Genomic DNA, 15,299 nt, shown 5'->3' on the forward strand with positions numbered 1-15,299 from the left:
CATTGTCTGTGTAGGTCTGGGTAATAGGTGACAGACCTCAGCTAGATAGATGATTTGGGATTGTGAAAATAACAAAAGAATAATGCTAATAAATAAATCACAAGTGTGTAGTGCTGACTCTGTGCCTGGCTCTGTTCTAAGTGCTTTATGTTGAGTTCTTCAAAAATCTTGTGAAATCAGTGCTGTTATTATCTGCATTTTACAGATGGGTGATGGAGACACAATATTAATGTCTTATGCAAAATGGCTCACACAACTGTTTGCTGAATTTAATTAGAGGTAGTAAGATAGATGATATGTAAAGCTTACACATTTTTAAACATTTAATTTAGAGATGGTCTTGCTGAGTTGCTTAGGGCCTCACTAAATTGCTGAGCCTGACCTTGAACTCAAGATCTTCCTGCCTCAGCCTCCCTAGCGCTGGGATTACCAGTGTGCACCACCAAGTCTGGCTACCCATTCTTTTTTAGAGAAAGAGAACAAAGAAAGAGGAACCTAGAGCCAAGCTTAACTCCCTGCCTTTTTATTTAGTTTTCCAACTCAAAAAGCCTTCACTTGCTCCTGTTAGCAAGAGATACACAGCAACTCCAGGGACAGCTTGTGAGTCTTCACGGAACCTCATACCAGCCTACTGTTGTCTCGTGTCTCGTGTCTCAGTTGTCCATCCTGCTGCATTCTCTCTTTGCTTTCCCTTAGTCTGGCTCTTCACTTTCTCAGTCCCTTCCATGCATCAAGGGCCACCATAGCCTCTAAGCCTCCCTGATGCCTCCATTACAGAGATGATAACAGTTCTGTGTCGAGTGCCTCCTCTAGCTTGGGAAATAGAAACTGGTAGCAGGCTCCTGCTTTGTTTTGACCTTTCTGCTCATTGTGTTTGATTTTTATAAGCATCTTCTTGGTTTAAAGATGGGAGTTTTCTCAGGTAAATAGCTCATCTCAGGATCAGAGATGACCTGAAAATCCCAATGCTAAAGCCTATTTTGCTGTCCAGGGCCTTTTCTTTTTCTTTTTCTTTTTTCTTACTGGGGATTGAACTCAAGTCACTTAACCACTAAGCCAGCTCTTTTTTTAAATTTTGAGACAGGGTCTTGCTAAGTCCTTAGGGCCTCACTAATTTGCTGAGGCTGGTCTTGAACTTGCAATCATCCTGCTTCAGCCTCCCGAGTTGCTGGGATTACAGGTGTGTGCCACCATACCTGGCTCAAGGGCCTCTTCTTGTGGTACACAGGGAAAGCTTAGGGTCAGGCCATGCTTTGCAATGCCTTGTTTTCCTTTCTGGGTTCGATTCCAAAACTCCAAGCTCGTAGTCGGCAGGATTCGAACCTGTGCAGGGAGATCCCAATGGATTTCTAGTCCATCGCCTTAACCACTCGGCCACGACTACGTGGTTCAAGGGCCTTTTCTGATAGGTTGAGGGTGAGATGACAAATAAGATACTTAAAGATAATGTAGCATGCATCCTTGGGCACTAATGGGTAGAGTGGCAAGGGGGATCAAGAAAGTGCTACAGATGATGGGCCAGTTTGGGCAACTGACATGGGGATGGAGGAGGCATGTAACAATCAGTGGCACAGCTGGGCAAGCTGGGAGCTGGATCCTGGCCTTTAGATTTGTTGATGCTGTCCAGTGTTTTTAAACAAACTGAATTAGCCGCCAAAATTTATAACTCAGATTTCACATAAAAATCCTATTTATCAGCTTTCCTGGAAAACCCAGACAATAGGGTGGTGTTGAGAGCCACAGCCAAAGGGGCTCCAGCAAACTTCCAGCTGCCAGCAAATTTCCAGCTGCCGGCTGATGATTGGCTCACAGCGGCCCCAGCAACATCTAGCTGATTGGCTCCTCTGCGGTGATGCTCATTGGGCTGTTTCCCTGCCCTTTCAGACCAGGGAGCTGCTCATTGGGGGACTTCTTTGGCTCCGCCCACGCGACCCAGCCAATCAGCCTCAAGAACAGGAGGATTGTGGGAGGTGGTGAGGGTTGTGTGGGGGTGAGAGGCTTGTGGGAAGCCGGTGGTGGCAGTTGGGCTCTGAGGGTTTTTTCCTGAGGAGCTGTTTTGTTTGGCGTGTGTAGTTCTAAAAATAAAGTTAGTTTCTTTTGACAAGTGGCTCCTGAATTGTGCCCAGCCAGACTGCAGCATTTGATGGCCCGTACGGGGAGCGACTGAGGGTAAGTAAACTGCTCGCCCCTGAGGGCAGGGCGAGAGGATGGGTAGCCATTCTAAGTTTCCTCTTTTGTTTTGCTTCATTTTTGTTTTAAGTTGCCTGTCCCTGGAGATGAGTGAGACGGAAGAAAAACCGCTCACATCTGAGGAAAAACTATTTGCATCTGAGGAACAGATAGGGAGAAAGGACGGATGGACATTTCAGGAGGATAGAAAGGTTGATATAATGATTTTGTATGGTTCCATTTTTATTTCATTCTGTCTCGGTTTTGTTTGGCATCATCTTGTTGGGTTGTATTATAGTAGAAATACGGGATTAGAAATTAGTAAAAAACAAACCGAAAGACTGTTAAGTAAATTGTTAGAGGAAGGAGGCATCTCAGTAAAATCAAGAATAGTCAGGGCATACGTTGATACAATACAAAAATGTAGCCCATGGCTTTTTAAGGAGGAGTTGTTAAATATATCACAGTGGGACCATCATGGTGAAGATTTAAAAAGAATAGAAAATAAAAGCCCAGGAACTCTGCCAGTTGGCACATTGACATTGTGGGCATTGGTATCTGGTTTGCTTAGTCCAAAGCCTTCAGTTCAGACAATGGTAGAGGAAGGAGAAGACATATTGATTCAAGTAAAAGAGAAGGTCTCTCAAGTTAGTCAGACAGAGGAAAAGATTCAAGTAAAAGAGAAGGTCTCTCAAGTTAGTCAGACAGAGGAAAAGATTCAAGTAAAAGAGAAGGTCTCTCGAGCTAGTCAGACAGAGGAAAAGATTCAAGTAAAAGAGAAGGTCTCTCAAGTTAGACAGAGGAAAAGATTCAAGTAAAAGAGAAGGTCTCTCGAACTAGTCAGACAGAGGAAGAAAGTGTAAAGCAGAAAAAGCCATCAGGGTAAAAGTTACAACAGGAGACTGCTACTAACGCCTTTCTATCAGAGGGCGTAAGTGTCCAACCAACAGTACCACGTCTACTGGAGACTGCTACTAACACCATTCTATCACCAGAGGGCATAAGTGTCCAATCAACAGCACCACCTCCATATGCTAGGAGGCTCCCAACCCCCGCAGTTGATAGTTGGGATCCTGAGAAAGGATCTCAAGTATTAACATGCCCTGTATTTGAGGTAGGAGGGCAGCGAATTTACCATGGTTTAAATTTCAAAACAGTGAAGCAGCTAAAAGAGGCTGTAACAACCTATGGTCCTCAAGCACCCTTCACTGTAAGCTTGGTCGAATCCATTAACAACTTGAACATGACGCCAGCAGATTGGGCTAATATGTGTAAAGCTGTGCTAAATGGAGGTCAATACCTGTTATGGAAGGTTGCCAATGAGGAATTTTGCAAGGAGACGACTAGGCGAAATGCAGCAGCTGGTTATCCTCAGAGAAATCTAGATATGTTGTTAGGAAAGGGACCTTATGAGGATCAGCAGCAACAAATTGCATATGATCCTGGCATATACTCACAAATTGCTGTAGAGGCGATTAGGGCATGGAAGACTTTACAAGGACATGGAGGTTTACAAGGTCAGTTATCTAAGGTAATACAAGGAGCTAATGAACCTTACGCTGAATTTGTAGATAGGCTTATTCAAACAGCTACCAGAGTTTTTAGGAATACAGAACAAGCAATGCCATTAATAAAACAACTGGCTTATGACCAAGCGAATCGTTGGTGCAGAGATATCATTAGACCATGGAAACATGAAGATTTAAACACATATATTAAATTATGTAGAGACATTAATGAACAAGAGCAAGTCATGGCAGCTGCAGTAAAATAGGCTTTAGATGCCAGAGACATTAATGAACAAGGGCAAATTGTGGCAGCTGCAGTAAAACAGGCTTTAGATGCCAGGCCAAGAACATGCTACAATTGTGAACAAACAGGACATTTTAAAAGGAATTGCCCCATAGGAGGAGGGTTTAACAGAACTAGGTATCAAAGGAGTAGAATACCGGGTATTTGCCCACGATGCCGTAGAGGGAGACATTGGGCTAATGAATGCCGTTCTCAAACCACCATAGAGGGTACTCCATTATCAAAAAACAAACAAGGACCAAGTGTTTATACACGATATCGTGGAGAAAGGCATCGGGCTCCATTGCCAAAAAATGGACAGGGGGGCCCAATGCTCCGGGGCCCAAAACCACAAATATACAGAGCACTGGAGGAACCCAGCAACCCCATCAGGGTAGTGCCCAGGACACATTGTCCATCAGATCCCTCATCAGACAAACCAGAGGGAGCGCAGGGTTGGACATCTGTGCCTCCACCAGATCAATACTAACTCCAGAGATGGGAGTTCAAATCATTCCCACAGGGGTGAAAGGACCTCTTCCCAAAGGAACAGTAGGCTTATTATTGGGACGCAGCTCTTCTACTATAAAAGGACTTATGATAAATCCTGGGGTAATTGATCCCGATTATGAAGGTGAAATAAAAATTATAGCCAGTTCTCCAAAGGGTATATCAGTAATTTCACCAGGAGATAGAATAGCACAGGTACTAATAATACCAAGCCTACATGATAAATTTTCCAGTTGTGCTGTAGAAAGAGGTTCCAAGGGATTAGGCTCCACAGGTGTTGATTGGTCTATGCTTTCTTTAAATTTAGATTCTCGCCCCATGCTAAAACTAAATATTCAAGGACATGAATTTAATGGGCTACTGGATACAGGTGCAGACCTTAGCATCATCTCTCGTCAAGAATAGCCAAAACATTGGCCATTACAACAAGCCACTCAAACGCTTCGAGGCCTAGGAGTGGCGACTAATCCCCATAGAAGTGCAATGGTATTAGATTGGAAGGATCCTAAAGGATGTGAAGGAACTATACAGCCATATGTATTGGATCATCTTCCCATAAATTTATGGGGACGAGATGTCTTAGATCAATTAGGTTTGACATTAACAAATAACATCAATCAAAATGCACCCACTGTTATGGCTAGACAAGGTTTTAGGAAAGGAAAAAGATTAGAAAAACAAGAACAAGGTATAGCAGCACCAATACAAATAGATCAAGGAACAGACAGACATGGGTTGGATTTTCACAAAGGGCCACTGAGACAATAAAAATTACATGGAAATCAGAAAGACCAGTATGGGTTCCTCAGTGGCCCCTGACTAAAGAAAAGATACAAGCAGCCCGTGAGCTGGTCAAACAACAATTAGCAGAAGGACATATACAACCTTCTGTGTCTCCCCATAATACTCCCATTTTTGTCATCAAAAAGAAATTGAGTAAAAAAAAAGAAATCTGGTAAATGGAGATTATTGCAAGATTTAAGAGCCATTAATAATGAGATGGTTATTATGGGACCTGCTCAGTTGGGGATTCCTCAATTGTCTGCTTTGCCAAAAACTTGGTATGTTTTAGTTATAGATATTAAAGATTGTTTTTTTTCAATTCTAATTCATCCTGAGGATAGTCCACGTTTTGCATTTACTATCCCTGCACTGAATCATGAAGGTCCTGATCAGAGATATGAGTGGAAAGTACTCCCTCAAGGGATGGCTAACAGCCCAACTATGTGTCAAATTTATGTTAACAAAGTAATCCAGCCACTTAGAAATCAAAATCCTGAACTACAAATATTTCACTATATGGATGATGTATTATTAGCACACAAAGCTAAAAACACATTGCTAGAATGTTATGCCACACTTACAAACTTATTAAAAAATTATAATCTAGAGATAGCAATAGATAAAGTACAATTAAATTTTCCAATTAATTATTTAGGAGTTCTATTATCCTCAACCATGGTCTGTCCACCAAAAATTCAAATACGAGTAGATCAACTCAAATCACTTAACGACTTTCAAAAGTTATTAGGAGACATAAATTGGATAAGGCCTTATCTAGGTATACCAACAGGAGAGTTGGGACCTTTATTTGATATCCTAAAAGGTCCATCAGATCCAAATTCACCCCGAATGTTAATGCCTGAAGCAAGAAAAGCATTAAAAATCATTGAAACATATATGGAAAATATGCATTTGAATAGAATTGATATGTTTGCCTTTATTATTTATTGTACTACCAACAAAAAATATTCCTACAGGAGTATTTTGGCAAGAAGGTCCATTATTATGGATACATTTATCTTATTCTCCTAACACTATTCTTTTTTTTTTTTTTTTTTTAAAGAGAGAGTGAGAGAGGAGAGAGAGAGAGAGAGAGAGAATTTTTAATATTTATTTTTTAGTTCTCGGCAGACACAACATCTTTGTTGGTATGTGGTGTTGAGGATCGAACCCGGGCCGCACGCATGCAAGGCGAGCGCGCTACCACTTGAGCCACATCCCCAGCCCCTAACACTATTCTTACTAGGTATCCTGAGGCTGTAGGACAATTAATACTCAAAGGAATAAAAGCAGCAAAGGGAGTGTTTGGAATTTCTCCCAATAAAATTATTACTCCATATACTATGAATCAAATTGATGAATTAGCTAATGAGTTAAATACTTGGGCAATAATCATATGCAAATCTAATGTTTCATTTGATAACCACTTACCATCTAATCCTTTATTGTCTTTTTGGTCATTGCATCCTGTAATTTTTCCAAAAATGACAAGAAAAACACCTCTTATGAATGCTCCAAATATATTTACTGATGGGTCAAATAATGGTACAGCAGCAATAGTTACACCTGATCAAACTTTTTACATTTTTAGTACCCAAACAATCAGCTCAAAAGGTAGAACTTAATGCAGTATTACAAGCTTTTGTGATGTTTAAAGATTCTATATTTAGATTATTTTCCGATAGTCACTATATAGTTAATGCTATAGTATCCCTTGAAGATGCTGGTAGGATTTCCCCTTCTTCTACTGTTTTCTCTTTGTTTTCCACTATACAAAGTCTAATCTGGGACAGAAAAGATCCATTCTTTATAGGACATATCAGGGCACACACAGGATTGCCTGGAGCCCTTAGTTTGGTCAATGATTTAGCAGATAAAACTACACATGACATACATATTTTCTCTACACTAGAAGAAGCTATAAATTTTCATAAAAGGTTCCATGTCAATGCTAATACTTTACAAAAGCGTTTTAAAATAACTAAGGAACAAGCTAGACAAATAATAAAACAATGTCAAAATTGTGTGACCTTTTTACCACAAGTTAATCTTGGAGTCAATCCTAGAGGATTGATACCTAACCATATTTGGCAGATGGACGTCACACACTTGCCAGAATTTGGAAAATTAAAATATTTGCATGTTACAGTTGATACTTCTTCTGGATTTTTGATGGGCTCCCTTCATGCCGGAGAAAAAACTAAAGATGTTATAGCTCTTTGCTTACAAAATTTTGTCACTGTGGGCGTTCCAAAACAGTTAAAAACAGATAATGCCCCTGGTTATACTTCTACCTCTTTTAAACAATTTTACTCATCATTTGGCATTACTCATATAACAGGAATCCCATACAATCCACAGGGACAAGGCATAGTTGAAATAGCTCATCAAATTATTAAAATGTACTTATTAAAGCAAAAAGATGGAATTGGGAAGGGGTATATATTCCCCAAAGATAAACTTAAAAAACCCTTTTTACTCTAAACTTTTAAAATTTGGATTCATCAGGACTTAGTGCTGCGGAAAGGCATATGTGTCCAAAAAATGTGCATAAGCCCAAGGTACTTTGGAAGGATATTCTAACAGGACAATGGAAAGGTCCTGACCCAGTAATTGTCTGGAGTCGGGGGTCTGTTTGTGTGTTTCCACAGGAAGAACAGCAGCCGATTTGGATTCCGGAGAGATTAACTAAAGTTCTGACCCAGTGATTGTCTGGAGTCAGGGGTCTGAATTGTGCCCAGCCAGACTGCGGCAGGGTGGTACTGGGGGAACCGTGAGCACAGGCTGTTCACTGACAAAGCATCTACCCCCATACGGCCTGTCTCCCCATGATCTCTACCCATGGTACTACACCGGACCTGTGCCCCTTGTTCAGGCTACAGTATGGTGAGAGTGCCCTATAATTAGGACAAGCAATGTTACCAGATTTCAGGAGGGATAGAGAGCATACTGTGGAGAGCAACTCTGGAATGACACAGATGTAGACTTTAAAGCCAGCAGTTCTGTGTCCACACACCAGGCCTGCCTCCTGCCAATCTTTTGCCTGCTAGTGCATTCCCTCCAGCTCCCTTTTCTTCTGATGGAATGGACAGTATTGCCTCTTTCCCTCCTTGTTGGTAGCAAGAATTAGCAATAGCATATATAGTACCTGCGATGCCTGATTCCCAAGCTACACCATGGTTGATCCTGTCCAAAAAGTCTAGAGTGGCTACAGTCACTCCATTGATTGCCAGGGTTGATTCAGCTGATCTGGCTAGCCAGATGGGTGTCTCCTTCCTCCCTCACCGCTCCATGTGTGTCCCACCCAAAGCTGCACACTCAAAGAGGACAACCATTTCTGATAGAGGATGACCTTTCTTTGGTCAAGAGTATATCAGTAACCACGCTCCCCTGCTAAACCTCTAAAGAAGCTCTTGAGGTCCAAAAACTCCAGCAACAGGCCATGGACTAAGTACCTGGAAATTGTTGTTAAAAGAAGCATGGGGGTGCTGGGATATAGCTCAGCTGGTAGAGTGGTGCCTTGCATGCACAAGGCCCTGGGTTCAATCCTGGCACTACCACTAAAAAAAACAATACATATATATATATATATACACACACACACACACACACACACACACATACACACACATACACACACACATACACACACACATACACACACACACACGTATATAAAAGAATCATAGGGGTGCTGGGTTATGGCTCAGTGGTAGAGTGCCTGCCTGGCATGCATGAGGCACTGGGTTTGATCCTTAGCACCACATAAAAAAATAAGTTAATAAAAAATAAAAGTATTGTGTTCATCTACAATTAAAACAGAACAACAAAAAAACCCATAGGGTTGGGGTGTAGAGCACTTTCAGCAGTAGAGCACTTTCTTGCCTTATGTGTGTGAATCCATGGGCTCTATACCCTGTACTGCATGTGCACAAGCATGCATGTGCGTGCGCGCACACACACACACGGAAAAAAAGCAGTAGCAGCATTGAAAAAAAAAAAATAACAGCACAACAACAAACTCAAACCGAAACCAAAAACTCCAGGTAGACTAAAGTCTAAAAAATTTAAACTCTTTTTTTTCCCCTTTTAAACTAAAAGTTGTATATTTAATTTTACTCAGGATGGGAAAAGACTTTCTAAGCATAAAAACCATGAATTAGAGCCAAAGGAAGGTCAGTGGAGTTGACTCTAAAAACTTTTGAGCTGTTCTGTTAAATAACATAAACACAGTTAAAAGGCAACTAGCAAATAAGAGAAGTATTTGCAAAACCTACAACAGAAGGTAACTGTCTTACTCTCTGTGGTTACAGATCTATAGGAAAAACGTTAACATCTATAGAGAAGAGTGGACAAACTATATGAATGTGTCACAATGAAGAAATACAAACAGAAAATTAGATATGTGAATAAAATGTTGAACTGAGCTCTAATCAAAGAACCCCGAGCTTGAATGAGCTGTCATTTCTTCCCTAACTTTTTTTCATCTTTGTCAACTGATAATATTCAGCCAGAAGATAGGTACTACCATATTTTCCTGTTGGAGTTATCAGTTATCAGCCTTCTCAAAAGCAATTGGGTAGTATAAATCAGGTGCTAGGGTTTAGACCCATTGGCCCAGTAATTCCATTTTGAAAAATATATCCTAGAAGGGCTGGGGGTGTAGCTCAGGGGTAGAGTGCTTACTTAGCACATGGAGGCACTGAATTTGATCCTCAGTACCACATAAAAATAAATAAATAAAGGTATTGTGTCCCTCTACAACTACAAAAAAGCATTCTTAAAAAAAGGAATATATCCTAGATACATATTTAGAGATGTTTTGCCCTCAGTCTATTTGCAGTAACCTTATATTCTCTCTCTTTAAAAAATCCTGGTATATTAAAATCTCAGCATCCAACAATGTGTTCTTTACTGCTATATCCTTAGCACTGGCAAAATGCCTTGAATACCCAGATAGACAAAAAGTATTTGTAAGTTCAGAGAAGAAAGACTATATTCAGACCAAGGAATATTATATAGCCATTTTTTTTGAAATGTCAAAAAATGCTCATAAGGGGCTGGGGTTGTGGCTCAGCAGTAGAACGCTCACCTAGTATGTGCGAGGCCCTGGGTTTGATCCTCAGCACCACATAAAAATAAGTAAAATAAAGATATTTAAAAAATAAACTTATTTAAAAATGTTCAGAATGTGTTAAAAACAGTGCATGTTTATATAATAATAGACCATTGTCTGTGTGCTGTGTGAACTCTGGATGATAGGACTTAGGTGATTTTCTCTCTTTTCTTGGGCTTTTCCTGTCATTTGATTCACTGTGATGAGTGTCGTGATTATCTCTTAAAGAGCAAGACCACACAGGTCTTCTTTGAGGGCTTTGTAACAGAGTGGGAAGAACATTGAACAAGGGTATCATTCATGTTAGTGAGATACATTACTTCTAAATCTAGAAAGAGAAACTATGATGAGGATGAGTTTGAAGCAATAATAATAGTAATTTCTAAGACACCCTTAGGACAAGAAAGGCATGAAAAAAATCAAATCTTTTTCTTTTTCTTTTTTTTTTTTTAAATGTGAATTACCTTTCAAATGAAAAAGAAAATGCTTAGGTTGCCTATCTGTTGGATGGTTGGTAAGGACATAGCAATCAATAAATGACTGATTTTTCCTATTATATTATTTTTCTAAAGGAAAGGGACTTGGATGATTCCTTGGTGGGACGGAGGTAGAAGTTGTGTGGAATCCCTGGCATCCCTTAGAAAAGCATAATTGAGCATTCAGATGAACCAACTGTGGTTAGGGAGTGAGGACATTGATCAGAAAAATATAACATGTGTTTTTTTCACTTTTTCATCTATTGATGAAAGTGTGTGGAAAACCAACATCATCAACAAACCCACCCCTGTGGATTGTCACTCTAGCAGCTTCTTTTAGCTAGTATCAAGGATGGAAAATCTTTATCTTTAGCGGTGTTTTGGGGGTGTGTTTTGAAGAAAGTCCTTAGTAAATCAGAAGGGTCACAGACATGTGGAAGCTGCTTAACCACCATGCTTGATGACTGTGAATGCACTCCTCCAAACGGCCCAGCCTGCTTCCTCTGTTGCTTATCCATTTCCCAGCTGAGCCTGATACGCAGCCACTGGAGGGCCGCTACCTGAGCGCCCCTGGCCTTTCACCTGGAGGCAGTCTCCACGCATCCCGGTTAAGTTACAGGGCGGTATGGCTGTCTGTGGCATTGGTCTCTTCCCTCGTCTTCTCTCCTGTCCATCTCCTGCAAATTAGGAATGTGCTTTCCAAGCCATGGGTGTTGGAAGGAATAAATAGCAAGCAGCAAAGGGTGCCGTCTCTCGCAGTCATGCCGGTCTCCTTCCGGGACTGAAGCAGGTGGCTCGTCCTCATGGGCTTTTCGGTGTGGCTGGCAGCTGTGTTGAATGTAATGCGTTTAAAGCCAACCTGAGGCTTTCTCTTGAAAAATTCTGATCTAGGGACCACTGAGTGGAGTGTGACTCTGTGGAGTGTCATCTTCTGGCAGTGCTAATGGTTCCCTCTTGCATTTGGAATCTCTTTCACTTGCCTGGTGCTTTCCAGGTGGAGTTACAGTGCTTGGCTCTTCTGGCCCATGGCTCTCAGCACCCACTCCTCCCCAGAAATGTTTTTGATGTTCTGAGATCTTCACCTCAGAATTGTCTCATGCTGGGCTGGGGATATGGCTCAAGCGGTAGCGCGCTCGCCTGGCATGCGTGCAGCCCGGGTTCGATCCTCAGCACCACATACCAACAAAGATGTTGTGTCCGCCGAGAACTAAAAAAATAAATATTAAAATTCTCTCTCTCTCTTTTTTTAAAAAAAGAATTGTCTCATGCTGCAGTTGTTTTCTGTGCTTCATTTCACTTTCCCATTTTAGTATTAATTTATTGCTTCCATCTGCATTGCACTCCCTGGTCACACAGAGGGTAGAGGGAGTCCTGCTTTTAGCTCAGTTAACTTGGGTCTGTTAACTGCCTGTACAGACTAAATTAAGGAGCCTTGAACCCTCTAATCTCATGGACAACGCAGTTCCTTCTGATATCTTTCTCCAGTAATACATTCATCTCCTCTGGCATATTTTTTTCAGAGAGCCAGCTCTGGCCATCTGAGATACAGCTGGGCTGCCCAAGGACAAGGTCACCTTCCCACTGCTCTCTGGTTGGCCAAGTGGTCAGAGGAAAATGTTTTGGTACTTTCTTATTCCTGGAAAAGAAAAAATGGCAGACAATTAAAATCAATCATTAAACCCAAAAGTTATTTCAAACATTGCTTATGTCTTCCGTTTATAAAAATTATGACTATCCTTGACGAAGTCACTGCCAAGGATTGAGCCCTGGAACTTAGACTGTTTATGCAAGTTCATTATTGTTTTGATTTTGATTTTCCTAGGGGAAATCATTGTAAACAGTTAAGTTCTCAGATGCACTCCTACAATAATAAACATAAACACGCTATAGCACTGAAAAGAATCCCACAGTTACCCAAGTGTAACCCGAGTGAAGCCGATGAATGGATGGCTCTGGACATGCTCTTGATGCTGCAAGCAAAGAAGTTGTTTAATGCACTCCTCTGTCAGCTGTGGAGGAGGAGGGACACCACCTGCTGATTGCTTTGCAGGCTGTGCAGTGAAGCCTCATGACTGTGTTGGACATAAATTGATTTTGGGCTCTCCAAGAGGAAGGGGAAGTGTACTTTGAAGGCATTTGTGCCTGAAATATTCAAAAATTGCGATCTATTCTCAAAGGCTCAAGCAGCCAGGCTTCGTGCGGTCAAGGCAGATCTCTCTTCTTGGAGAAAATTTTGCAGTTGGCTGTTTTCAAAAGAGTAATGTATCTCCACAACAGCAGAGTACAGTGATGTGAGAAGGGCCGTGGTGACTCTAACATAGGTACCGATTAATGAATTATCATAAATCAGAAAAAGGTGAAGTAGAACTCAGCACAACAAGTCTTGATTAAGAAGCCATTTTCACCACACAGTGTTGAAATGTAGAGCACTACTGAAGGCAGAGATAAGGAATTCTTGTATAAGTGACGTTAATTTCCTCCCAAGCCAGAGTGGCTTTTCTGCATTTTGGGTGGTGATGGTCATGGAGCTGGCTTTCATACCATACTTACTGTGAGCTGTTTCTAAGAGGTTTACAGTGTCAGCTGAGGCTCACAGAAGCCCTATGTCAACATCCTCATTTTACAAATGACGAAATCAAGGTACAGAGAGGTGAAATAACTTGCCCAGGGACAAACAGCTGGCCCCACAGTCTGGCTGAGAAGTAGTGGTTTCCATCTCTGATTGCTGTCTGGTGCCTCTTACTCACTAAGAAAAACATTCAGTGCAGTGAATGCTGTTTTTTAGGAAGAGAATGGAGACTACACGTATGTGGAGAGAGTAAAGATTCCCTTGGATCACGGGACCTTGTTAATCATGGAAGGAGCTACCCAGGCTGATTGGCAGGTGAGGACATGCAAACACTACGGATCCCCCTCCTAGAGGCAGTTTCTTAATTCCCAAGTAAGCATGTGGTGAAAAGCAAATTGCTTTTACAATGAGCAGAAGAAATAAGTTGGCCTCATTTTCAAGGAGTTTTAATACTACTGCCATCAAAGTGGACCTCTGCAGATTTAGTGTCCGGGAGGGCTCTCTTTGACCAGGGCAGAGATCTGTGTCTCTGCTGCCCACTGTAGTAGCCATTAGCCACATGTGACTGTTGACCACTTAAATGATTAGGGTGCTAAACAACTGAATTTTTAAATTAATTTAAATTTAAATAATGCCACCATGTTGGACTGTACAGTTCCACAGCTTAGCCACTACTTTCATGTCAGGTCATTTTTAAGGTGTGCATATTATTGTATGAACACTTAGCATGAGAGTGAAGTCTCATACCTCTCTCTGGCCTTATCCATTTATGTTTTTCTTATGTGATTTGGAAAAATGGCAGGAGTCTGAGAGAATGAACAACAGTTAGAAGAGATCCTGCTGCAAGGGTGCTGGCATAGTGCGTGGGGTCGGAGACAGATTTGTTTCAGATGGAAAATGTTTTCCACAAACTTTAAAGGGCTTAACACTGTTCTTTGAGACAGGAATAAAATGGAAATATTTCTATATCATCACAAACAAGTTGTAAATCCCTTCGAACTAAAACTGTGTATGTATTTCAGAGAGTTATTTACATTTCCATTTAGCATCGAGTGCCCAAGGAATACCACTCCAGAGAACTCAGAGTCAACCTGACCTTTCGGACAGTTTATCCACACCCTTGAGGGTGCTCCTTGGTGATGGAGGTCCTGGCTAGAAGAGCCTCAGTGAGTCCAGTCACGCCAACGCTGAGCAGCCCTTCCTCCGGAAGAAGCTTGAGAGGCTACTCCATATGGTCTCATGATGTGGCTGTTTGGAAGATGGTGGCATTGCTTCCCAGCTTGGAGTCCTATTAAATGAGAGCCACCATGTTGGTAATATGTCTACTGTGGGAACGGTTATTCCAAAGCACATCTCAAAATTGCACATTATCTTTAGGCAAATTAAAACTGCTATGGCTGTGCTCACGGATAATTTGGTCCAGAAGCTGCTTTTCTTCTGCCCTCCCCCTGTAATTTGAAGAAATACAAATGGCCTTGTGCCTCTGGGGAGAATCTGCACGTGTTTATTCCTAATGACATTTGCAAAGTGGAGATACAAATGTACGTCAGTAACTCTGGAGCCTTCCGTAGGCAGACAGCTGCTGAAACCCAAACAGAGGTGGCTTCACGGGGCTTTGTTGAAGTCTGTCTTGGCTCCCTAACATCTCAGCTTGTGTGTTATTGCAGTGGAAAGCTATGTTTTCAGGGGACACTGTGTTTGACTGAGCCTCGTGGCCTATCAGTCTTCCCAGACCCATTTAGACAGATTCCAGGCCTCCGCACAGAGTGAAGGCAGTGCAGCCAGGCACCAAACTACCTGTAAGACCAGAGGAAACTGTCTCCTTAAGGGAAGGAGTGACTGAGCATGTCGTGAGAAGTAGCAGGCTGAAATTTGGCTGGAGAGA

At 41.6% G+C, this 15,299-nt stretch overlaps 1 protein-coding gene across 2 annotated transcripts in view; it reads left to right on the plus strand.

Moving 5' to 3' along the window:
* The window catches only part of ALKBH3 (alkB homolog 3, alpha-ketoglutarate dependent dioxygenase), a 39,375-nt gene extending 24,548 nt beyond the window's left edge, over positions 1-14,827 (plus strand). The window contains exons 9-11 of one of the 2 annotated variants that reach the window (XM_081279403.1): positions 549-650; positions 13,631-13,729; positions 14,461-14,827. In XM_081279403.1, coding sequence (XP_081135529.1) covers positions 549-650; positions 13,631-13,729; positions 14,461-14,538 — 279 coding nt within the window. In that variant the 3' untranslated portion in view covers positions 14,539-14,827. The remainder of the gene's footprint in view (positions 1-548; positions 651-13,630; positions 13,730-14,460) is intronic. The other variant, XM_081279404.1, reaches the window with a different exon arrangement.
* The last annotated feature ends 472 nt before the right edge of the window (positions 14,828-15,299 follow it).

This window comes from Spermophilus citellus, assembly GCF_964194105.1.
Source record: "Spermophilus citellus genome assembly, chromosome: 2".
Lineage (NCBI taxonomy): Eukaryota > Metazoa > Chordata > Mammalia > Rodentia > Sciuridae > Spermophilus > Spermophilus citellus.